This window comes from Chanodichthys erythropterus, chromosome 3, assembly GCF_024489055.1.
Source record: "Chanodichthys erythropterus isolate Z2021 chromosome 3, ASM2448905v1, whole genome shotgun sequence".
Classification (NCBI taxonomy): domain Eukaryota; kingdom Metazoa; phylum Chordata; class Actinopteri; order Cypriniformes; family Xenocyprididae; genus Chanodichthys; species Chanodichthys erythropterus.
The window spans coordinates 31,358,928-31,384,526 of NC_090223.1; the positions used below are offsets into that span (position 1 = coordinate 31,358,928).

Sequence of the window (25,599 nt, forward strand, 5' to 3'; positions counted from 1 at the left end):
GGCACACGGGCCAGGAGCACACCGGTCGGACTCGGAAGTCGCGAGGATGGAGATCCGTCCGGACCGCTTTAAGGCTCAGGCAGGAAAAACTTTGGGAAAAATACACAGGTGAGGTATCTTTCTATCATTAAAGTGCGTTTGTACTTTTAAGAACTTTTCCTTTAATTGCTTTAAATGTCCCTCTTGGTTTCTTTTAATTCAAAAATAAATATTGCCCAGAGGTGATTTGTTGAAAAACATTGGAATTGAAATGGGTCGAGTTTATGTCTGTGACAGCATCTGACAGCACAATTAGAAACGTATTATATCAAGTTCATTCTAGCCAAAAAGTGATTGTGTTCCAGCTTCAAAATATCAGGTGCAAACCCTTGTCGTGACTGAATCTCAGTCAAATGTCTTCTTATGTAATCTGTTTGCACGTAATGCATCCACTCTGTCCGATTGAGAAGATTGTCCAGATGGATCAGATTAGTTCGAGGCTAACCCGGTGCCACAGACATTTGACGCTTGGCGTTGGTCGCTTTATCTCTCACTGTAGTAGCTATCTGTGCGCGTGAGCGAGTTCATATATCAGATGAACTTCATTATTCCACCTGAGCGTCAGGTAGTAGCGCGCATCACTGAACAGCAGCTCGCGCGTCCCGGGACACACACAAGCTCTGATTCCACGCACTAGTTGATGAAGCAGACCGCGGTCAGAGAACAGGAAGTCGTTGACCAAATTTGGTCTGTATACGTCATGAGTACTTAGCACGAAGCTTATTCGATTCAAAAGTTCCATAAATAAATAAATTAACAGTAGGCTACTTTTATAACAATATTATTCATTTTAAAAAGTGTTGGCTATGAAACACATATTATGCGTGATAGAGGGGGAGAAAAAAAAACATAGGCTAGGCCTAGCTATATAATTCTATAGGATGATAAAAAGTAATTTATTTCAACAACTGAAATGTATTAGCCTATTTTAAACCTAATTAAGACCAGGAAGTATTTTGTCATGGCAGATTTGGCAGGGGAGCATTTTAAATACCTTTTTAAATCTTGTTAATTCGATATCTGTCTTAAGCCCAAATTCTTACAGGATGGACTATCCCAAAGGTCAAAGTACATCCCTTTCAAACAAGTTCTTGGAAAAATGTTTGATAACATCATTGTTACTAATAGCCTACTAAAATAGCCTATGGATTAGATATTTTTCTATATTCTATAAAATAAATAGCCTACGCTATATTTGCGATGCAAACAGAGTCATGTCAACACTCACAGATGAAATGAGTTTTAGCGTTGAAGTTTTATTTTTAGTTTAGTGTTAAAGCGCAAACTCTTTCGTGAGATTTTAGGTAGCAACTAAACATTTAAATCCAGCTCCGAAATAGCCCGTCAGAAACACACACATAAACACACACCCACACACAGCTGTCGGCCCTACAAATCCCTGAACACCCCCTCCCATCACTTCCTCGTCTCTCGCGCACACCAGTCAGCTCCGTCGTCTGTGCTGAGTGTGCTCGAGCTCGCGGGATTAAATGAAGGGCTGCACGCGACTCCCCATTTTTTCGCGATGCTGCACGTGCGTAGTTTCCCTCTGGAATTGAATTGAATAGAACTTTTTGAGTACAAAATTCTTTATTCTTAAAATAATCCAAGGTATGATAGGCCTATCTGTGTTAAAAGTTTGTGTTAAAAGTAAACTGCTGATTTGGATGTCTGACTCTCTTCTTTAGCTCTGAGACTCTGTGTCCCTGATAATATTTTAGAGGGAGCATCAGCAGCTGATTAATCATTTAAAGCTCAGCAATGCATCTCCTGCTCCTACTGTTTCACAGCCTCACACGCCAGCAAGCAATACACTTCACACCTGCAGTTTTCCCTCTGTCATCCCTATTCCATCTCTCCACCTCAACTCTTCTCTTTCTGACATTCCTCACGGAAGAACAGATGCCATTTCAGCCCCGTGGAATTTTTATTTCTTACAAAGTAAATTCTCTTAGGCATATTTTTCACTCTCGCAGTTTATTTGTCCATTAACAATGTCCAACATTGGATATATATATATATATATATATATATATATATATATATATATATATATATATATATATATATATATATATATATATATATATATATATATTGTCTTGCAGTAGATAGTTTCATAGATTGCAGTTTGTGTGTTGAAGATACATAAACTGTGAATCATATCTTAACACTTAGTGAATAATTTGACAAAAAATACAGTTTTATTTGAAATAACATAATTAAATATTACAAGTGATATTTATTGTGATTTTCTTTTTTTTCATATATCACATATCATTTTTCATCTCAAACAGGCTCTTTACTGACACTTTAGTCTCCTTGGTAACCAAGTTCACTAACTTTCGATAAAATGTTATTTGTGATGCCACAAGTTTAGATTATCATAGTTGTAAAATGAAATAATTAACATATTATTATGGATTTTCATATTTTAAATATGAATATTTAAGAAAAAAATTTATCAGTTTTATTAAAAATCAAACATATAAGAACTTACACCATAAATTCAATTTTCATTCAGATTTATGGCACCTTCTGATTCCAAGAGAAACATTTAGGTAAAAGTTAACAACAACATAGAAAGAAAGAAAGAAAGAAAGAAAGAAAGAAAGAAAGAAAGAAAGAAAGAAAAAGAAAGAAAGAAAGAAAGAAAGAAAGAAAGAAAGAAAGAAAGAAAGAAAGAAAGAAAGAAAGAAAGAAAGAAAGAAAGAAAGAAAGAAAGAAAGAAAGATGCATTTAAAAAAAATGGCATGTTCAGCTGATGGTGCTTAGGTCATTTCTCCTGTACTGTTTTTCACTCACAGATTTTTATTCTTGTTTGTCGTTTGCATTTTGCATGTTCACTAGGCTGCTTATCTGAAAGCATGTGAAGGTCAGACTGCTGGGATGTGTATAAGTTTGCGTGTGTGTGTGTGTGTGTGTGTGTGTGTCAGGAGGGGGGAAGTATCTCCCCAGGTGACACGGTCCCACTGAGACCCAATCTGTTCAATAGACGCAGGGGAGGGTCAGAGGAGTTTGGCATAAAAATCATAGAACAACACTGATGGTAGAACAGAAAGAAATGTGTATGGGAGGGGGTTAGAGATTTGTGTATCAGTTTTAATCTGTTACCTTTATACAATGTCATCAGAATTTTTCATAAAATTAACCAAAGGTCAGAGAGGCGGCTAGATTCAGAACACCTTTCCATACATGAAACGACAGTGGAATAGTGAGCCAGGATGTAAAAAGGATAAACAGAGCAGAGTTGTAGTGATGTACAAAGAGAGAAGGAGGAGGAGGAGGAGGAGGGGGGTTAGGGTTGGGTGAGAGAACTGTAGGATTATGTAATTTTTTTTTCTGTCGTGCCTTCATCCTCTTACATCAAGATTAAATGGGAAAAAGTGCATGTGTGTCAATGTATGTTTGGTGTGTTTGTATGAGCAATAAACCTTTAGTGTTAGCAGAAATCTACACATCTCACCTCTGAACTTGTTGAACAATGTATTGAACAACACTGTAAAAAATTACCATGATTTTAACAGTAAAAGACTAAAAATGCTGCGGTGAAAAACTGTTGATTGGTTTATAGAAAGCTTCCGTACTATACGGTGAATAACTGTAATAGATCTAATGGTACATTTAATGTAATTTTACGGTAAAATACCATTAAATTCAGTTTTTGGAAGTGAAAAATAACAATTCATTGTAAAATTTACAGTGAAAAACCGTATATTGACATTCCCACAATTCCCTGCGTGACACTTCACATTTGATATATTTTCGTTGAAATAACTGTTTCTTCTTAGTTTTTCTCATTTTTTTCTAATCAGTTATGTACATTAGGGTTTTATCTTACATCTAATGTTGTTAAATTAATGTTTATTGCATTTTTATAATTTCATGCATGTTACCATGATGGTGTTTAGTGTGTGTGTGAATGACACTGTGTGCTCCTTCTATATGTTAGTATTGTCTTTCTCAGCTTGAGATGAACTTTGATTCATCATGTGACTCTTATCACCACTGTGATTGGTGACTGTCAGTGTATTATAAAGGTACAAAACAGATATTAGCACTTCGTTAGGTTGGTAAATTAACATTATATCAGTTAATGAAATATGTTATTTTACCTTAAATTTAACAGATTTAAAATGTAAAATTCACATGTAACTCCGTAAGTATGTTTACGGTTTGATGTCATTTTTACAGTATTGTTCTGGTAACCACAGCTGCCGGTATTTTTCCGTAGAAACAACGGGATTTTTTTTTACAGTGAATGGAATGTGAACTTATATCATGGTAAAAGTGCGTGATCTGTAATTTTCAGTGAGGTTTTTTGTTGTTTTTTGGTCAATTCATAGTAAATAATGATATTGCTGTTTATGTACATGTTGACAAGTGAACATGCTGTAAAAAAAATTGAAAGAAAAAAAGCATGAAAGTCTGTTTAAAATTATAATAAAATTTTAATTATTTATATTTTTTAAATAATTTGTAAAAAAAAAAAAAATTGTAATTAAAATATTTATTTTAATAATTTTAATTATGGACAATCCAATAAGATGATTACATATGATATATACAAATTATAACAAAGTAATTTTATATTCATTACTCACTAAAATCGCATACTCTCCGAGTCGGTAGTTCTTTTGAATAAACACTTTGTGGCCATTAAAAAAGTATGTTCTGTGTAAGCTTATGAATGTACAACCCCAAATCAATAAAAGTTCAGGCATTTTGTAAAATGCAATAATATCAATAATCTGTGATTTGTTAATTCTCTTGAACATTTACTTAACTTACAAAAGTAAAAAGAAAAGATTTTCAATGTTTTCACTGACCAACTTGATTGTATTATGAAAATATAAACAATTTTGATGGCTGCAACACTTTTGTCAGTTAAAGGGGACTTATTTTACAATATGTACAATAAGTCTCTGGTGTCCCCAGAATGTATATGTGAAGTTTCAGCTCAAAATACCTCACAGATCATTTATTATAGCTTGTCAAGTTTGCCCCTATAGGTGTGAGCAAAAACACGCCATGTTGTGTGTGTCCTTTTAAATGCAAATAAGCATTTCAGAAGAGGGCGGAGCCTTAACAATTCGTGCTTCAGTTACTCAACAACAACAAAGCTGGAGAATCTCACGCAGTCAAAATGAGGATTGTCAGGAACGATGTTCAGTCTTACATTGTTCAAACCGGAGTCGGACACTGATGGAGAGACTCAGGAGGAAGTTACAACTTTTAGAATGCAACTGGACATTTCTGAACGGTTAGTGGATAAATGTATGTAGTTGCTGTGGAGTTGATCGCTGTGAACTCATCGACTAGCATGTGCCGTCATGTTAAACTTTTGAAGCATTGAATTGACCCTAATTTGGCGTAAAATGACGGCATTATAAACAACACTCTGCTGAGGCCAACATGGCCTCACCCCCTTTGTTGCGTGTTCCCAGGGGCAAGGTTTATGTAAATGTTGAGGTTTGTGATGTCACCAACCCGGGAAGAAGCTTGTTGTAGTCCCAACAGCCAGTTGTTATAACGTTAGTCCTTAAAAAAGCGATTTCAGCAAAAGAAAATATTTCCCTTTGCATTGAATTTTTAGCATCGTGACTTTGCAGATTTTGTTTATCCTCAAACATTACTAAAGTTAAAAAAGTGAAATCATAATCAAGGACCCCTTTAAATAAAGGTTCAAGAGAATTAACAAATCACAGATTCCTGATTTTATTGTGTTTTAAAAAATGTCCCAGCTTTTCTTGATTTAGGGTTGTAGATGTACTACATTCATTATGTTGTCATTTTTATGTGACCTGCCAGCATCAGTTGCATCTTCCATTCACAGCTCCTCTCCTGTGGCCTCATGGAATAGTAAAGTATCCATTAGATGCGGACTTCAGAATCTCGTCGGAAGTAGTAGGTCATCCAGGTACTTTTCGCCTACTGTTATGAATACATACTACTCTTTTCATATAGTTTTTTACATCCACTGTATAGTATAGGGAATTATGCATATTCATATGCAGCCAATATTCAGAAATCAGTTGGCGAAAAATACCTATATGATGTACTACTTTCACAAAGATTCTGAAGGACACTTTAATATTAAGGCCACAGGAAAGTTGTTTTATTCAGTTTTTTTCAATGTTTTTAATTAGATTTAACTATTTCCATTTTTTGTGTAAATTTTGTTATAATTTTTTTAAATAGTTAAATATTTAGTTTTCATAAATTTTTAGTTTTAGTTTATTTAGTTTTAGGTATTTTAGTACTTTAATTTAGAAATGCAGCCTTGTCAACTATAGCTGAAATCAAATAAATGTAAGTTTTTTTTTATTTTTATTTTATTTCGGTTAACGTTAATTTCAAGTAACGAAAATGTTTTTTTAGGGTTTGAATTTTAGTTTTAGTTTTACTTAATGATAAACTCTTTATAGAAAATACTTTTAATGGTCAAAAAATCTAATTGATGGGAAAGTGAATATGATGTACTTGAGAATCAGAGCATGCTTGATATAGTCATTTTGTGTGGAGAGGTTAAGTGTATAATATGCATATGAGATCAATAAAAACTATTAAACAAATGCTGAGATAGTGCTGTTATAATCATTATGCAAATGTGTATGTATTATACTATATAGATAAAACTTGGCTCTTGGTACCCATGTAAGATATTTATAACATGCTGACATAGAAGTTCATACTACTGGACAGGATTCTGTGAGCGTGTTTGTGTCTTACCCACATAAAGTGTTTGTCGTAGCAAAGTTCTCGTACCACCCCCTTCTGCGGTACACCTGTCTCTTTATTAGACGGCCTAAACACACACACACACATAGAGGTCAGCTGGTGCGTCATGAACCGTGGAATGAGATGCAGAAGTGCATGATCCGTAAACCTTTTTTTTTTTTTTGGTCACATGGTGTAAGATGCAGATAAAGAGCTAAAATACTCCATAAAATAAATATTAATTACAGCCAACAGTCATTCTCATTAGTAGGTAGCATATGTGCTGCTGTTGGCTGCAATCTGTTTTTAACTAGCTTTAACCTTAATTACACATCTTCCTGAGTGAATATGTGTGCGTTAAATTGTGGACAATTCTCTTTCTCTTTTTCCATCTCTCTTTCTCATTCCACTCAGTCATTCTTTTTTTCTAGCTCATATTTATCTCCGGAAGTCTATAATTTCTGTAATCCTAATCTGAGGGTGGGGCTACAGATTATCAGTGGATAAGAGATGGAAGGGGGAGATTGAAGGGGAGGGACGTGTATGAGTCACGGGTGCAAGAGGTTTTAGTTATAATTGAAACACATTGCTATTTTCCACGAGACACCCTTTTTAGTTTCACATTAAAACACATTATGGCTGCTGAATTAATCTGCTCTCCAGCATGCAAACACACATATGCAGTCATCTCCCACTCATTTCTCTTCTTCACTTTCTGATTGTATGTTGTTTGAGGTTAAAGGGATTATAAGGGATCTGCTTTTGTAGGAACAGTGACAGAATGAGAGAAATAGAGAGAAAGAGTACAGAGAGAGAGAAAGAGATTAATATTGTGATACATGTATATGAGATTTGTGGAGCTCAGAAGTCGTTCTCTGTAGGCTATTCTATTTTATACAACTATTGTATATATATCACAATAATCGTGATATGAGGGTATATATATATATATATATATACATATATATATATATACATATACATATATATCCTTATGTCACGATTATTGTGATACTCCAAGACATAAGGTAAAAGGTTAATAAAAAATGTTTAAACTGTTGATTAAAATGCTAAATCTGGTATTACATTGGGAGTGGAAATGAATAGGCTTGGACTTGGTGCTGGTAACCCAATGCACAGGACACCAGAATAAAAATATTCATGATTCTGAAGCTGAAAATATACATAAATATTTAATGGTAACATAAGACATTTGGCATTATCAGGACCCACAAATATTCCCTTATTGCATCATTATTCAACATTATATATCGCAGATTAATGTAGGATTGACACTAAGACTCTGTAAACTTGAATTTTTTCTCACACAGTAATTTTCATTTTTGCAACATATTGTTGCATTTTTTTTAATTGCAATTGTGGTACGATATATTGTTACACCCCTAATATATATACATATGGCAGTCACATGGCAGCAACTCAATGCATTTAGGCATGTAGACATGGTCAAGATGATCTGCTGAAGTTCGAACTTTGAATGTTGCATATGGGCTGAGTATTTCAGAAATATCGGATGTTCTGGGATTTTCATGTGCAGCCATCAGGGTTTACAGAGAATGGTCTGAAAAAGAGAAAATATCCAGTCAGTAGCAGATTCTGTGTCGGTGAAAATGCCTTGTTGATGCTAGAGGTCAGAGGAGAATGGCCAGACTGGTTTAAGCTGATAGAAAGGCAACAGTAACTCAAATAAGCACTCGTTTCAACCGAGTTCTGCATGACACATCGACCCTTGATGCAGATGGGCTCCAGCAGCAGAAGATCACACCAGGTGCCACTCCTGTCAGCTGAGAACAGGAAACTGAGGTTACAATTCACATGGGCTCACCTAAATATTAAACAATAGAACATTGGGAAAATGTTGCTTGAGTCTCAGTTTCTACTGCAACATTCAGATGGTAGTGTCAGAATTTGGCATAAACAACTTGACAGCATGGATCCATCCTGCCTTGTATCAACGAGTTCAAGATGATTGTGTAATAGTGTGGGGGATATTTTCTTGGCACACTGTGGGCCTCTTAGTACAAATTGAGCGTTGTTTAAACGCCTACCTGAGTATTGTTACTGATATATGACCACAGTGCACCCATCTTCTGATGGCTACTTCCAGCAGGATAATGCACCATGTCACAAAGCTCAAGTCATCTCAAACTGGTTTCTTGAGCATGACAATGAGTTCACCGTACTCAAATGGCCTCCACTGATCAGATCTCAGTCCAATAGAGCAACTTTAGCATGTTGTGGAATGGGAGATTGGCATCATGGATATGCAACTGACAAATCTGCAGTATCTGCGTGATGCTATCCTGTCAATATGGACTATGTCTGAGAAATTTTTCCAGCACCTTGTTGAATCTATGCCATGAAGAAGGCATCTCTGAAGGCAAAAGGTCCAACCCAGTACTAGCAATTATTAGCAAAGTGTACCTAATAAAGTGGCCGGTGAATGAATATAAGACTACCATTCAAAAGTGTGGGATTGGCAAAACATTTCTGAAAGAAGTAATGTATTGCTTACAAAGAAGACTGCATTTACTTGAACAAAGAAATACACTAAAAATAGTAATGTACTGATAAAACAGAACAATGTAATTTATTCCTGTGAAATTTCAGCTTCATTACTCCAGTCACATGATCCTTCGGAGATGATTTTGGCTGATTTGACTGATTTGCGACTCAAGAAACATTTCTAATTATTATTATTAGGGTTGGAAACTGTGATTCATTTTTAGTAAGTAGTAATAGTAAATCATATTTTTTATATATATAAAAATATTACATTAAATACACTGAGTGTCTATGTAAAGGATAGATTTAATGGTGCATATAGATAATCTCTGCATTCATTTTATCTGCACATTAAATCCATATATTTATTGTAAGCTTCAGAGCATATGTCTGTGAAAGTGTTTGCTTGTGTGCTTGTATGTATGCGTGTTTTTATTGGCTGTAAACGTTGCAGACAGGTTGCATACCCAGATGGTCTCTCTTTAGGTCTCTGCTGGACTCCCATGTACTGCTATCCAGTGAGACACCTCATTCTTGTTCCATGTCCTCTCTCCCTCTGTGTCTTCCCTCTGCATCCCGCCTGGTTTTAGGTGTGTATGTGATGTAGTTCTATGACCTATGAGGGTTCCCTAGTAGTGTATGCGACTTAATTTCCGAGCTATATACGAGTGAAACGGCTTCTCGAACAAGAAAAAATGCAGGGCTCCGACTTCATTTGAGAATTGATTGGATGTTTGTGGTTTACTATTGCTGTGATCTCATGTGAGTGACAGGTTGTCCTGCCCTCGTGCCAGTAAATACATCAACAGAGAGGAGAAGAGAGGCTCATCAAAATCTGAAAAAATTATATGCACACATATTTTTTTAATAATACATTTTCTGCAATATTCCATAAAAAAACAGGAATCATATATTTTGATTTCATGCAGTGTAATAAAACATACAGGTCTGATCTGACTTATGAAATATTTTAATATTCAAAAGTAGATGGAATTTTTCCTATCAGTAACTTTTTCAGTTTCAGTTCTTTGCGATTTAAACCTAATTAATGTCATTTACATATAAAAGATAAACAGTCATCATCCAAATCCTTTCATTTAGAATGGTGAGCTGCAAGAATAAGTGTGCGAACAAGGAAAAGTGTGTACGTCTGCTCAGACCCTGACGTGGCGCTAAGCACTTTTCAACGTCAAAGACCTTTTTCATAAATATGAGCGCTGGCGTGGATTTAAGCGTACTCTAAAATCAAATCCGTGCCCTCTGACTGATATCCAATATTGACCTGGTTTAACCCTGTGAGGAGACATGAACTGTGTCCTTGAGTAAGACACTTAACCTCAGATTAATCTAAGACTTGTAATATGTGGCCTGAAAATTACTTTGGATAAAAGCATTTTTGACCTTTTGACCCTCTAAAAGTATTATCACTAATCAGAGCCAGTTATTATATGAATTGATCAAATCTTTGCACACTGTTACTTATACACAACTTACTTATATTGGCCTTACACTTTCTGTATCCACATCCAGACTCCTCGAGAAACGTCAGCAGAATGGCGAGACGATCGAGCTGTCAGCAGAAGGTCGTCCGGAGCTGGTGGAGGAGAAGGAGCTTCCCGTCGTGGACTGCACGTGTTTCGGGATGCCACGCCGTTACATCATCGCCATCCTGTCAGGCCTGGGCTTCTGCATCTCATTCGGCATCCGCTGTAACCTGGGTGTGGCCATCGTCAGCATGGTCAACGACCACACGGTTTACTCCGGAAAGAAACCTGTCATAGTGGTCAGTATCAGTGCTGGAATTCAACTTAACAAATAAAGAGCATCCACTGGAGTTTAAGAAAATTCATATGAAGAGTGGACTGGAGTTATTTAAAATCCGAATGAAGAAATATTGGGCATTTTGGGGTTTATTATCAGGCATATTTTAGGCATTTTTTGTTGTTGTTGTTGTTTTATTTAGCATACCAATAAGATACATTCAGCATTGATTAATACAACACAGATTTTTAAGAAATTAAGGTACAACAACAAATAGCCTACAGCCAGTTTGATATGCTATATGAAAGATTTCTAGCTTTTAGAACAGAAAGTATACTGTCAATATCTAAATATATGCATAAATAAATATATGCAAATCAATTGAGTACCTTAAATTCCAGTTTATCATCATTAGCCAGTTAACGACGACCCAGTTTGCACTGTGAGAGGGGATCAGCTTTGCTTAATTCCCTGTAGTATTTCATCAAAAAGTGCAGGGCTTCACCCAGCAAAGCAATTTACCCCCGCAGGGATCTGTTACAGAAAATGCACAGAGAATGATAATGATAATAATTATTTTATGATCAATTATTAGTATTATTATTTTATTTCATTATATTAGACTACTTTATCTTTTACTTTTAGTGACTACTTTATTACTTATGGTATTTCTCTCTTTTCTCACATTCCCGCCATACTTTTGTTTTTGCAAATGTAACAGAAAAAGAGATGTTTCAGGTTATGTGATGCCTTGAAGAGTGATGTGTAATCATTTTCTAATACACAAGCAGTGCACTTTGAAATATTCTCAGCTTTTTGCACAGAATGCTGTCGAATATACATTGGGTGAGAGGAGTTTGACTTTCTTTTTTTCCTCTCAGGCTGCTCAGTTCACATGGGACCCTGAGACAGTGGGGATGATACACGGCTCCTTCTTCTGGGGTTACATTGTCACGCAAATCCCAGGGGGATTCATCTGTCAAAAGTTTGCTGCTAACCGGTAAGAGTCAGATTGTCACAAGGGCTTGATTTCAGTAACTATGAGGGGTTTGAGTCAAATGTCCAGTTACACAATTGTGGTCTTTTGCATTGGCTGGTGTGGCAACTTACCCCATATATTATGACAAAAGTCCAGTGTGTGTTCAGTTCAATTCAAATACGATTTTTTTGACCCTGGTGGAAATTATTATAAGCTATTTTGAAACCTACCTAAAAGACTACGGAAGAGGATTAGGGCCAAGCAATGATAAAAAAATAAAACCATCTCGAGATTAAAGTTGTTCAATTTCGAGAAAAAACTCGTTAAATTTCGAGAAAAAGGTCGAGATAAAATGTTGAGAATAAACTCATTAAATTACAAGAAAAATGTCGAGATAAAATGTTGAGAATAAACTCGTTAAATTACAAGAATAAACTCGTTAAATTTTGAGAAAAAAAGTTGAGATAAAATGTTGAGAATAAAGTCAATAAATTACGAGAAAAAAGTCGTTAAATTACGAGAACAAATTCGTTAAATTATGAGAAAAATGTTCTTAAATTACAAGAAAAAAGTCGTAATTTAATGAGTTTGTTCTCATAATTTAATGACTTAATTCTCAACATTTTATCTCAACTTTTTTTCTCAAAATTTAGCAAGTTTTTTCTTGTAATTTAACGAGTTTATTCTCAACATTTTATCTCGACTTTTTTCTCGAAATTTAACGACATTTTTCTCATAAATTAACGAATTTGTTCTCGTAATTTAATGACTTTTTTCTCGTAATTTAATGACTTTATTCTCAAAATTTTATCTCGACTTTTTTTTCTCGAAATTTAACACGTTTTTTCTCGTAATTTAACGAGTTTATTCTCAACATTTTATCTTGACTTTTTTCTTGAAATTTAATGACATTTTTCTCATAATTTAACGAATTTTTTCTCGTAATTTAATTACTTTTTTCCAATAATTTAACGAGTTTATTCTCAACATTTTATCTCGACTTTTTTCTCAAAATGTAACAACATTTTTCTCATAAATTAACGAATTTGTTCTCGTATTTAAATTACTTTTTTCTCGTAATTTAATGACTCTATTCTCAACATTTTATCTCAACTTTTTTTCTCGAAATGTAACAAATTTTTTCTCGTAATTTAACGAGTTTATTCTCAACATTTTATCTCAACATTTTTCTCGAAATTTAATGCAATTTTTCTCATAATTTAACGAATTTGTTCTCGTAATTTAATTACTTTTTTCTCGTAATTTAATGACTTTATTCTCAAAATTTTATCTCGACTTTTTTTTTCGAAATTTAACACGTTTTTTCTCGTAATTTAACGAGTTTATTCTCAACATTTTATCTCGACTTTCTTCTTGAAATTTAATGATATTTTTCTCATAATTTAACGAATTTGTTCTCGTAATTTAATAACTTTTTTCTAGTAATTTAACGAGTTTATTCTCAACATTTTATCTCGACTTTTTTCTCGTAATTTAACGAATTTGTTCTCGTAATTTAATTAGTTTTTTCTCGTAACTTAATGACTTTATTCTCAACATTTTATCTCAACTTTTTTTCTCAAAATTTAGCAAGTTTTTTCTTGTAATTTAACGAGTTTATTCTCAACATTTTATCTCGACTTTTTTCTCGAAATTTAACGACATTTTTCTCATAAATTAACGAATTTGTTCTCGTAATTTAATGACTTTTTTCTCGTAATTTAATGACTCTATTCTCAACATTTTATCTCAACTTTTTTTTCTCGAAATGTAACAAATTTTTTCTCGTAATTTAACAAGTTTATTCTCAACATTTTATCTCGACATTTTTCTCGAAATTTAACGAAATTTTTCTCATAATTTAACGAATTTGTTCTCGTAATTTAATTACTTTTTTCTCATAATTTAATGACTTTATTCTCAAAATTTTATCTCGACTTTTTTTTCTCGAAATTTAACACGTTTTTTCTCGTAATTTAACGAGTTTATTCTCAACATTTTATCTCGACTTTTTTCTTGAAATGTAATGACATTTTTCTCATAATTTAACGAATTCTCGTAATTTAATTACTTTTTTCTAGTAATTTAACGAGTTTATTCTCAACATTTTATCTCGACTTTTTTCTTGTAATTTAACGAATTTGTTCTCGTAATTTAATTAGTTTTTTCTCGTAACTTAATGACTTTATTCTCAACATTTTATCTCAACTTTTTTTCTCAAAATTTAGCAAGTTTTTTCTTGTAATTTAACGAGTTTATTCTCAACATTTTATCTCAACTTTTTTCTCGAAATTTAACGACATTTTTCTCATAAATTAACGAATTTGTTCTCGTAATTTAATGACTTTTTTCTCGTAATTTAATGACTCTATTCTCAACATTTTATCTCAACTTTTTTTTCTCGAAATGTAACAAATTTTTTCTCGTAATTTAACAAGTTTATTCTCAACATTTTATCTCGACATTTTTCTCGAAATTTAACGAAATTTTTCTCATAATTTAACGAATTTGTTCTCGTAATTTAATTAGTTTTTTCTCGTAACTTAATGACTTTATTCTCAACATTTTATCTCAACTTTTTTTCTCAAAATTTAGCAAGTTTTTTCTTGTAATTTAACGAGTTTATTCTCAACATTTTATCTCGACTTTTTTCTCGAAATTTAACAACATTTTTCTCATAAATTAACGAATTTGTTCTCGTAATTTAATGACTTTTTTCTCGTAATTTAATGACTCTATTCTCAACATTTTATCTCAACTTTTTTTTCTCGAAATGTAACAAATTTTTTCTCGTAATTTAATGAGTTTATTCTCAACATTTTATCTCGACAATTTTCTCGAAATTTAACGGAATTTTTCTCATAATTTAACGAATTTGTTCTCGTAATTTAATTACTTTTTTCTCGTAATTTAATGACTTTATTCTCAAAATTTTATCTCGACTTTTTTTTCTCGAAATTTAACACGTTTTTTCTCGTAATTTAACGAGTTTATTCTCAACATTTTATCTCGACATTTTTCTCGAAATTTAACGACATTTTTCTCATAAATTAACGAATTTGTTCTCGTAATTTAATGACTTTTTTCTCGTAATTTAATGACTCTATTCTCAACATTTTATCTCAACTTTTTTTTCTCGAAATGTAACAAATTTTTTCTCGTAATTTAACAAGTTTATTCTCAACATTTTATCTCGACATTTTTCTCGAAATTTAACGCAATTTTTCTCATAATTTAACGAATTTGTTCTCGTAATTTAATTACTTTTTTCTCATAATTTAATGACTTTATTCTCAAAATTTTATCTCGACTTTTTTTTCTCGAAATTTAACACGTTTTTTCTCGCAATTTAACGAGTTTATTCTCAACATTTTATCTCGACTTTTTTCTTGAAATGTAATGACATTTTTCTCATAATTTAACGAATTTGTTCTCGTAATTTAATTACTTTTTTCTAGTAATTTAACGAGTTTATTCTCAACATTTTATCTCGACTTTTTTCTTGTAATTTAACGAATTTGTTCTCGTAATTTAATTAGTTTTTTCTCGTAACTTAATGACTTTATTCTCAACATTTTATCTCAACTTTTTTTCTCAAAATTTAGCAAGTTTTTTCTTGTAATTTAACAAGTTTATTCTCAACATTTTATCTCGACTTTTTTCTCGAAATTTAACGACATTTTTCTCATAAATTAACGAATTTGTTCTCGTAATTTAATGACTTTTTTCTCGTAATTTAATGACTCTATTCTCAACATTTTATCTCAACTTTTTTTTCTCGAAATGTAACAAATTTTTTCTCGTAATTTAATGAGTTTATTCTCAACATTTTATCTCGACAATTTTCTCGAAATTTAACGGAATTTTTCTCATAATTTAACGAATTTGTTCTCGTAATTTAATTACTTTTTTCTCGTAATTTAATGACTTTATTCTCAAAATTTTATCTCGACTTTTTTTTCTCGAAATTTAACACGTTTTTTCTCGTAATTTAACGAGTTTATTCTCAACATTTTATCTCGACTTTTTTCTTGAAATTTAATGACATTTTTCTCATAATTTAACGAATTTGTTCTCGTAATTTAATTACTTTTTTATAGTAATTTAACGAGTTTATTCTCAACATTTTATCTCGACTTTTTTCTTGTAATTTAACGAATTTGTTCTCGTAATTTAATTAGTTTTTTCTCGTAACTTAATGACTTTATTCTCAACATTTTATCTCAACTTTTTTTCTCAAAATTTAGCACGTTTTTTCTTGTAATTTAACGAGTTTATTCTCAACATTTTATCTCGACTTTTTTCTCGAAATTTAACAACATTTTTCTCATAAATTAACGAATTTGTTCTCGTAATTTAATGACTTTTTTCTCGTAATTTAATGACTCTATTCTCAACATTTTATCTCAACTTTTTTTTCTCGAAATGTAACAATTTTTTTCTCGTAATTTAACGAGTTTATTCTCAACATTTTATCTCGACATTTTTCTCGAAATTTAACGAAATTTTTCTCATAATTTAACGAATTTGTTCTCGTAATTTAATTACTTTTTTCTCATAATTTAATGACTTTATTCTCAAAATTTTATCTCGACTTTTTTTTCTCGAAATTTAACACGTTTTTTCTCGTAATTTAACGAGTTTATTCTCAACATTTTATCTCGACTTTTTTCTTGAAATTTAATGACATTTTTCTCATAATTTAACGAATTTGTTCTCGTAATTTAATTACTTTTTTCTAGTAATTTAACGAGTTATTCTCAACATTTTATCTCGACTTTTTTCTCGAAATGTAACGACATTTTTCTCATAAATTAACGAATTTGTTCTCGTATTTAAATTACTTTTTTCTCGTAATTTAATGACTCTATTCTCAACATTTTATCTCAACTTTTTTTTCTCGAAATGTAACAAATTTTTTCTCGTAATTTAACGAGTTTATTCTCAACATTTTATCTCGACATTTTTCTCGAAATTTAACGAAATTTTTCTCATAATTTAATGAATTTGTTCTCGTAATTTAATTACTTTTTTCTCGTAATTTAATGACTTTATTCTCAAAATTTTATCTCGACTTTTTTTTCTCGAAATTTAACACGTTTTTTCTCGTAATTTAACGAGTTTATTCTCAACATTTTATCTCGACTTTTTTCTTGAAATTTAATGACATTTTTCTCATAATTTAACGAATTTGTTCTCGTAATTTAATTACTTTTTTCTCGTAATTTAACGAGTTTATTCTCAACATTTTATCTCGACTTTTTTCTCGAAATTTAACGACATTTTTCTCATAAATTAACGAATTTGTTCTCGTAATTTAATGACTTTTTTCTCGTAATTTAATGACTTTATTCTCAAAATTTTATCTCGACTTTTTTTTCTCGAAATTTAACACGTTTTTTCTCGTAATTTAACGAGTTTATTCTCAACATTTTATCTTGACTTTTTTCTTGAAATTTAATGACATTTTTCTCATAATTTAACGAATTTTTTCTCGTAATTTAATTACTTTTTTCCAATAATTTAACGAGTTTATTCTCAACATTTTATCTCGACTTTTTTCTCGAAATGTAACAACATTTTTCTCATAAATTAACGAATTTGTTCTCGTATTTAAATGACTTTTTTCTCGTAATTTAATGACTCTATTCTCAACATTTTATCTCAACTTTTTTTCTCGAAATGTAACAAATTTTTTCTCGTAATTTAACGAGTTTATTCTCAACATTTTATCTCAACATTTTTCTCGAAATTTAACGCAATTTTTCTCATAATTTAACGAATTTGTTCTCGTAATTTAATTACTTTTTTCTCGTAATTTAATGACTTTATTCTCAAAATTTTATCTCGACTTTTTTTTCCGAAATTTAACACGTTTTTTCTCGTAATTTAACGAGTTTATTCTCAACATTTTATCTCGACTTTCTTCTTGAAATTTAATGACATTTTTCTCATAATTTAACGAATTTGTTCTCGTAATTTAATAACTTTTTTCTAGTAATTTAACGAGTTTATTCTCAACATTTTATCTCGACTTTTTTCTCGTAATTTAACGAATTTGTTCTCGTAATTTAATTAGTTTTTTCTCGTAACTTAATGACTTTATTCTCAACATTTTATCTCAACTTTTTTTCTCAAAATTTAGCAAGTTTTTTCTTGTAATTTAACGAGTTTATTCTCAACATTTTATCTCGACTTTTTTCTCGAAATTTAACGACATTTTTCTCATAAATTAACGAATTTGTTCTCGTAATTTAATGACTTTTTTCTCGTAATTTAATGACTCTATTCTCAACATTTTATCTCAACTTTTTTTTCTCGAAATGTAACAAATTTTTTCTCGTAATTTAACGAGTTTATTCTCAACATTTTATCTCGACATTTTTCTCGAAATTTAACGAAATTTTTCTCATAATTTAACGAATTTGTTCTCGTAATTTAATTACTTTTTTCTCATAATTTAATGACTTTATTCTCAAAATTTTATCTCGACTTTTTTTTCTCGAAATTTAAGACGTTTTTTCTCGTAATTTAACGAGTTTATTCTCAACATTTTATCTCGACTTTTTTCTTGAAATTTAATGACATTTTTCTCATAATTTAACGAATTTGTTCTCGTAATTTAATTACTTTTTTCTAGTAATTTAACGAGTTATTCTCAACATTTTATCTCGACTTTTTTCTCGAAATGTAACGACATTTTTCTCATAAATTAATGAATTTGTTCTCGTATTTAAATTACTTTTTTCTCGTAATTTAATGACTCTATTCTCAACATTTTATCTCAACTTTTTTTTCTCGAAATGTAACAAATTTTTTCTCGTAATTTAACGAGTTTATTCTCAACATTTTATCTCGACATTTTTCTCGAAATTTAACAAAATTTTTCTCATAATTTAATGAATTTGTTCTCGTAATTTAATTACTTTTTTCTCGTAATTTAATGACTTTATTCTCAAAATTTTATCTCGACTTTTTTTTCTCGAAATTTAACACGTTTTTTCTCGTAATTTAACGAGTTTATTCTCAACATTTTATCTCGACTTTTTTCTTGAAATTTAATGACATTTTTCTCATAATTTAACGAATTTGTTCTCGTAATTTAATTACTTTTTTCTAGTAATTTAACGAGTTTATTCTCAACATTTTATCTCGACTTTTTTCTCGAAATTTAACAACTTTAATCTCGAGATGGTTTTATTTTTTTATTATTGCTTGGCCCTAATCCTCTTCCATAAAAGACGGGTTAGTTCACCCAAAAATGAAATTTCTGTCATTAATTACTCATCCTTATGTCGTTCCAAACCCATAAGACCTTCGTTAATCTTCAGAACACAAATTAAGATATTTTTGATTAAATCTGAGCGATTTCTGTCCCTTCGTTGACGCAACTACCACTTTCAAAAGTTCATAAAGAGATCCTGAAACTAATCCATATGAGTTAAACGGTTTAGTTCAAAGTTTCTGAAGAGACTTGATTGCATTATATGATGAACATTAAAGACGTAAAAACCCACTCTGAGAAATATTCAGTGGAATGAAAAATGACAACCAACCCACTGTGATGAGATATTAGCATGATATTTTATTGTGCCTCGTGTGTTTGGTCTCAGGGTGTTTGGCTTTGCCATTGTGGCCACATCGACACTGAATATGTTGATCCCAGCAGCAGCTAGAGTTCACTACGGGTGTGTTATCATGGTCAGGATCTGCCAGGGCCTTGTGGAGGTATGCCATCTGTGTGCATGTGTGGATTTGTGTGAATTTGTGTCAGTCTGTAGAATTAGTGTATTATTATTATTAGTGTAATAGCATCATGTAAGGAAGGTTTTGTCACCATTACATACACATTAATTCATTTCTCTACTGAAAGGGCGTGTCATATCCTGCATGTCACGGGATTTGGGCCAAATGGGCTCCGCCCCTTGAAAGAAGTCGATTAGCAACAACAGCATTCTGTGGTGAGATGTCAATCATTTGAATACATGAAATATATCAAACTTACGATATTATCAGCAGGATTTAGTTTGTGATTATTTGAACCTTGAATTGAGAAAGCTGAAATTGATGATAATGTTAATAAATGGTACTGATAAGAAGAAGCATACTCAGAACTGTATGTTGATGTCTGTATGTTCTAGGTTCATATGCCGGTGCTGTTGTTGCAATGCCTTTGGCTGGAGTCTTGGTCCAGTACACCGGGTGGTCCTCAGTGTTTTATGTGTATGGTAAGTAGCATACACGTCATTTAATTACATATAATATTATTTAATATTCAATTTTTGTTTATTTAATAGACGAAGCAAACCATGACATTTTAATATACAATATATAATATACACAGAACTTCAAATTTGCCAGAAATTTTATTCAGCAAGGATGCATTAATCAAAAGTGACAGTGAAGACATTTATAATGTTACAAAAGATTTCGATTTCAAATAAATGCTGTTCTTATTAACTTTCTAATCCACAAAAATATTAAGTGTTTTCAACATTATTAAGACATTTTTCTTGAGCAACAAATCAACAAAGAATGATTTCTGAAGGATCATGTGACACTGAAGACTGGAGTAATGATGCTGACAATTCAGCTTTACCATCACACGAATAAATTACATTTAAAAATATATTCAAATAGAAATATTGTAATAATATTTCACAATATTACTGTATTTTTGGTCAAATAAATACAGCCTTGGTGAGAATAAGAGACTTTCAGAAACATACAGAAAAATAAAAAACACCTTACCGACCCCAAACTTTTGAACAGTAGTGTGTATACATAATATATCATTTTCATATGATAACTCTTATTGCACTTTTCTCTTTGTCTCACAGGGAGTGTTGGGATATTCTGGTATCTCTTCTGGATTTTAGTGTCCTATGAAAGTCCAGCTGCTCACCCTACCATCACACCAGAGGAGAGGAAGTACATTGAGGATGCCATCGGGGAATCCGCCGGCCTGGTCAACCCCCTGCAGGTACAAACACAGGCTTTATTTTTCTCTCTTAATCACACGTCCACACATTCCCCCTCTTTCATACACATGCACACACACACTAAATCCTCTCTCATTTCTCATCTGTAACTGCTGCGTGCTGCACTGTTCTGGATGTGTTCGACCTCTGGTTTTTCACTACCCTGCAGAAATTTAAGACTCCCTGGCGGCACTTCTTTACCTCAATGCCAGTGTATGCCATCATCGTGGCTAACTTCTGCAGAAGCTGGACCTTCTACCTGCTCCTCATCAGCCAGCCTGCTTACTTCGAGGAGGTGTTCGGCTTTGAAATCAGCAAGGTGAAACACAAACACTCAAATTAGAGACATTTTCATGATGATACAGCAGTGTTTCTCAACTGATGGGTTGCAGACAAAAATAATCAGATCTGTTGTGAAGGCTTGCTGAAAACAGGAAAATTACAATTTCATATATAAAAAAGCAAACTATAGTAAATAAAGGTTGAAATCAGAACAAACATGTTTTTTGTGTTGTTGATAAATTTAGAAGCCAAAACTGTTGAATGGTTGCTGTGCCATGTTGATAATTTATCATATTTTTAGACCTATGAAGGTAATATTAATGGATTTCAATGTTTAATTGGTAACAATTTATTTTGATGGTCCCTCAACAGACATTCTTATGGAAGAGGATCAGGGCCAAGCAATAATAAAAAAATAAAACCATCTCGAGATTAAAGTTGTTAAATTTCGAGAAAAAAGTTGAGATAAAATGTTGAGAATAAACTTGTTAAATTACGAGAAAAAAACTTGTTAAATTTCAAGAAAAAAGTTGAGATAAAATGTTGAGAATAAACTTGTTAAATTACGAGAAAAAAACTTGTTAAATTTCAAGAAAAAAGTTGAGATAAAATGTTGAGAATAAACTTGTTAAATTACGAGAAAAAAACTCGTTAAATTTCGAGAAAAAATGTTGAGAATAAACTCGTTAAATTATGAGAAAAAAACGTGTTAAATTTCAAGAAAAAAGTTGAGATAAAATGTTGAGAATAAAGTCATTAAATTACAAGAAAAAACTTGTTAAATTTCAAGAAAAAAGTCAAGATAAAATGTTGAGAGTAAACTCATTAAATTACGAGAAAAAAGTTGTTAGATTATGAGAACAAATTAGTTAAATTTTGAGAAAAAAGTCGAGATAAAATGTTGAGAATAAAGTCATTAAATTACGAGAAAAAAATCATTAAATTATGAGAACAAATTTGTAATTTAACAAATTGTTCTTGTAATTTAACGACTTTTTTTCTCATAATTTCATGACTTTATTCTGAAAATTTTATTTCGACTTTTTTCTCGAAATTTAACGAGTTTTTTCTCGAAATTGAACAACTTTACTCTCAAGATGGTTTTATTTTTTTATTATTGCTTGGCCCTAATCCTCTTCCGTACATTCTACTAACTATAAGTAACTTTGCATTATTCTACTAACCCTGACCTAACAGTCTACTAATACTCTAATGAGAGTTTATTGACATTGAGTTGCAAAGTTACTTATAGTTAGTAGAATATCTAATTATTCTATTGAATAATAACAATTAAGAACCATTTTATTTAATTTTTGATAGACAGTAAAAAGTTTTAGTAAGTAAAAAATAATAAAAACCAATTGAGAACCACTGCTCAAGAACAGGTGAAATTTAAGTCTACACTCTGATACAATGTAGTACTGTGCACCTGGATTAAAATGTTTTGTTCAATAGCTACTCTTTTTGTTCCTTCTGTGACTCAGGTGGGGCTGGTGTCTGCACTTCCTCATTTAGTCATGACCATCATTGTGCCAATCGGAGGACAACTGGCCGACTACCTGAGAACACACAATTTAATGACCACAACAAATGTCCGTAAACTCATGAACTGTGGAGGTAAGATATAGACAAAATGATAAAGACAATAAAACAACAAAAACCCATTGAATTTCACTCAGACATTTACATTATTTACTCGACTTCATGTTGTCCCAAACCTGTGTTTTAAATTTGTATTATAAGACCAACAGCATGACATGAGCCTGAATAAATAGCCATAGTATGACAGAATTTCTATTTTTGGTAAACTTCCCCTTTAAAAAAGGATAAAAATATAGAATCCAGCACACAAAGTATGTTTTAAACAACAGAGTTAGAAACTGTGTATGTGTGCGAGTTGCATATTTTGCTCTGTCTGGTCCTGCAATGGCAGCTGGGCCAATAATCACTGAGGCATCAATGCATGACACACTCACTCTCTCACAATCATCTGCACATACAACATTCAAACAAACCCTACACAGAGACACATGCACCACTGCATCCGAGAAATGGATGGCACAGGGCTCAGGTATACAGACACGGGTACATGAACCACAGTGGTCCTTGTATGTTCTCTTTAAATGAGTGAGGGATGCTTCCTTATTCAATAGACAATACTGTTGTGTGTGTCTGTGTGTGTTTTAGGGTTTGGCATGGAAGCCACTCTACTCTTGGTTGTTGGTTTCTCACATACCAAAGCTATGGCCATTTCTTTCCTTGTACTGGCTGTTGGCTTCAGTGGATTTGCAATTTCAGGTTAGTAACAGCAAAGAACCTTATTTAGCACTTCCATTCAGAAGTTTGGGAAGAAGTCTCTTAGGTTCACCAAGGCTGCATTTATTTGATTAAAAATATAGTAAATACAGTAGGCTAGGCTAATATCATGAAATAATATTATTTCTCAGGGAAGCCTTTTTCTGTCTGACTTAAAAAAAAAAGTAATTATAAGAAAAAAGTGACCAAAAATAAAAATCACATGTAAGCAATAAGGTACAAGAGGCTGTGCTGTATATCATGAATAAGTCCACTTCGCGTCGTGCCTAACAACGACCTTCAGCCGTGACTTATTCACGATACAGCACTAGCCTCGAGTACCGTATTGCTTTTATAAAACGGTTACAATACAAATATTAAATCCAAAAATATATATCAATGCAACTTTAATGAAGTAAACTCTCACTAAAAGCCTTCCTTCCGCCGGAAAAAATAGTCCCTGACCGTGACCAGCAACAGAAGTTATTATTACGCCATTAGATGACGGCAAAGACTGTGTGTTAGTCAGTAGTGAAGACTTTTACATTGAAAAGACTGAATTGTTGTGAACACGGAACAAGACTCAACTGACAAATGCTTTGACTAGCGCTGTCAGTCACGGGAAAAAAAATCCCTTAACTGTTAAAAGGACAGGATAATACATCCGACATTTAAACAGATGTTTTATTATGAACATAGGACTGAGCTGAAGGAAAATGTTAAATCTGAATGCAGGTAATAAACTCGCTCACTCGATCTCTTTCTCACAACATTCTTCTACATAATACAGTAAGCTTCAACGAACAGTATCAACAGAGAACAATCAGTTTACGTTGCTAAGAGTGGTTGCTAAGTGTGTTGTGTAGTGATACACAGAACCGTTGGGTGAAGCGGTCATAGCCGTGTTTTATCATGAATAAAACACAGCTATTGACCAATCAGAATCAAGGACAAGAACTAACCGTTTTATAATATGAGATATAAAGTCACAATTACAAAATTTAAAGTTACATTACTTTACAAGAAAGTTACATTGAAATATATTAAGTCGCAATTATGAGAAATTTAATTGCAATTGTAAGATATAAATTGACAATTTTAGATGTTTTTGTTTAGATACATGTATGACAAATACTTTTTCCAGACTTCTGATTACATTCTTTCCCTCTCAGGGTTTAATGTGAATCATCTTGACATTGCTCCACGTTATGCCAGTATCCTGATGGGAATCTCCAATGGAGTGGGAACTTTGTCAGGAATGGTGTGTCCTCTCATAGTTGGAGCAATGACCAAACATAAGGTACATACAAATAATATCACACAACCTTCACATGCCAAATAATTGATTTTTTGCTGATGAATTTATTAATTTTATTTTTATTAATTGATTTATTTATTGTTTATTTGCCTGTAGACACGTGAAGAGTGGCAGTATGTCTTCCTAATTGCAGCACTGGTGCATTATGGGGGTGTAATATTTTATGGTATGCTGTGTTCAATTAAAAATAATGCAAACATGTCTAAATCTCTTTTCAGTTCACAAATAATTCTAAATTACTTTTGTCATATCTTTCATAAAATGATGCATACTTCTTTTGAATATGCTCCAAGGGCTCTTCGCATCAGGTGAGAAGCAGTCATGGGCGGATGCTGAGAATACCAGCGAGGAGAAGTGTGGCATTCTGGGAGAGGACGAACTGGCCAATGAAACGGAAGAGCTGTACAGGACTGGCGGACAGTACGGAGCTATAAACAATCCGCATGCCGGTGGTCCGAATGGGGGCGGAGCTGGCGCTGGGGCAGGATGGGTATCAGATTGGGATAAAACAGAAGAATATGTTCAACCAGTTGGGACAAATAGTTATTTATATGGTGGAGAAGGAGAAAGAGAGCTCACATAGTGGGAAGAAACATATAAGTCTAAAGGAATAAAGATCAATACAGAATAAACAAATACACTGAGTGAATGAGTGAGTGAGTGAGTAAAAGAACAAATGCATTTCCAAACTGATAATG

General features: G+C 32.3%; 1 protein-coding gene across 1 annotated transcript; it reads left to right on the forward strand.

Moving 5' to 3' along the window:
• The first annotated feature begins 46 nt into the window (after positions 1 to 46).
• slc17a7a (solute carrier family 17 member 7a) lies at positions 47 to 25,484 on the forward strand. The gene is made up of 13 exons (XM_067373597.1): positions 47 to 108; positions 10,816 to 11,068; positions 11,928 to 12,046; positions 19,639 to 19,753; positions 19,899 to 19,986; positions 20,167 to 20,253; positions 20,866 to 21,008; positions 21,176 to 21,325; positions 22,773 to 22,905; positions 23,476 to 23,586; positions 24,756 to 24,883; positions 24,998 to 25,067; positions 25,195 to 25,484. The coding sequence occupies exons 1-13, from the start codon at positions 47 to 49 to the stop codon at positions 25,482 to 25,484; spliced, it is 1,749 nt and encodes a 582-aa protein (XP_067229698.1).
• The last annotated feature ends 115 nt before the right edge of the window (positions 25,485 to 25,599 follow it).

What these genes read in the sequence shown, in the direction of transcription:
- slc17a7a (XM_067373597.1), top strand. Translation starts at nt 47, where the DNA reads ATGGAGATCCGTCCGGACCGCTTTAAGGCTCAGGCAGGAAAAACTTTG. An exon ending in ACTTTGGGAAAAATACACAG is followed by an intron (nt 109 to 10,815) that starts GTGAGGTATCTT and finishes ATCCACATCCAG; the next exon opens with ACTCCTCGAGAAACGTCAGC. An exon ending in GAGCAATGACCAAACATAAG is followed by an intron (nt 24,884 to 24,997) that starts GTACATACAAAT and finishes ATTTGCCTGTAG; the next exon opens with ACACGTGAAGAGTGGCAGTA.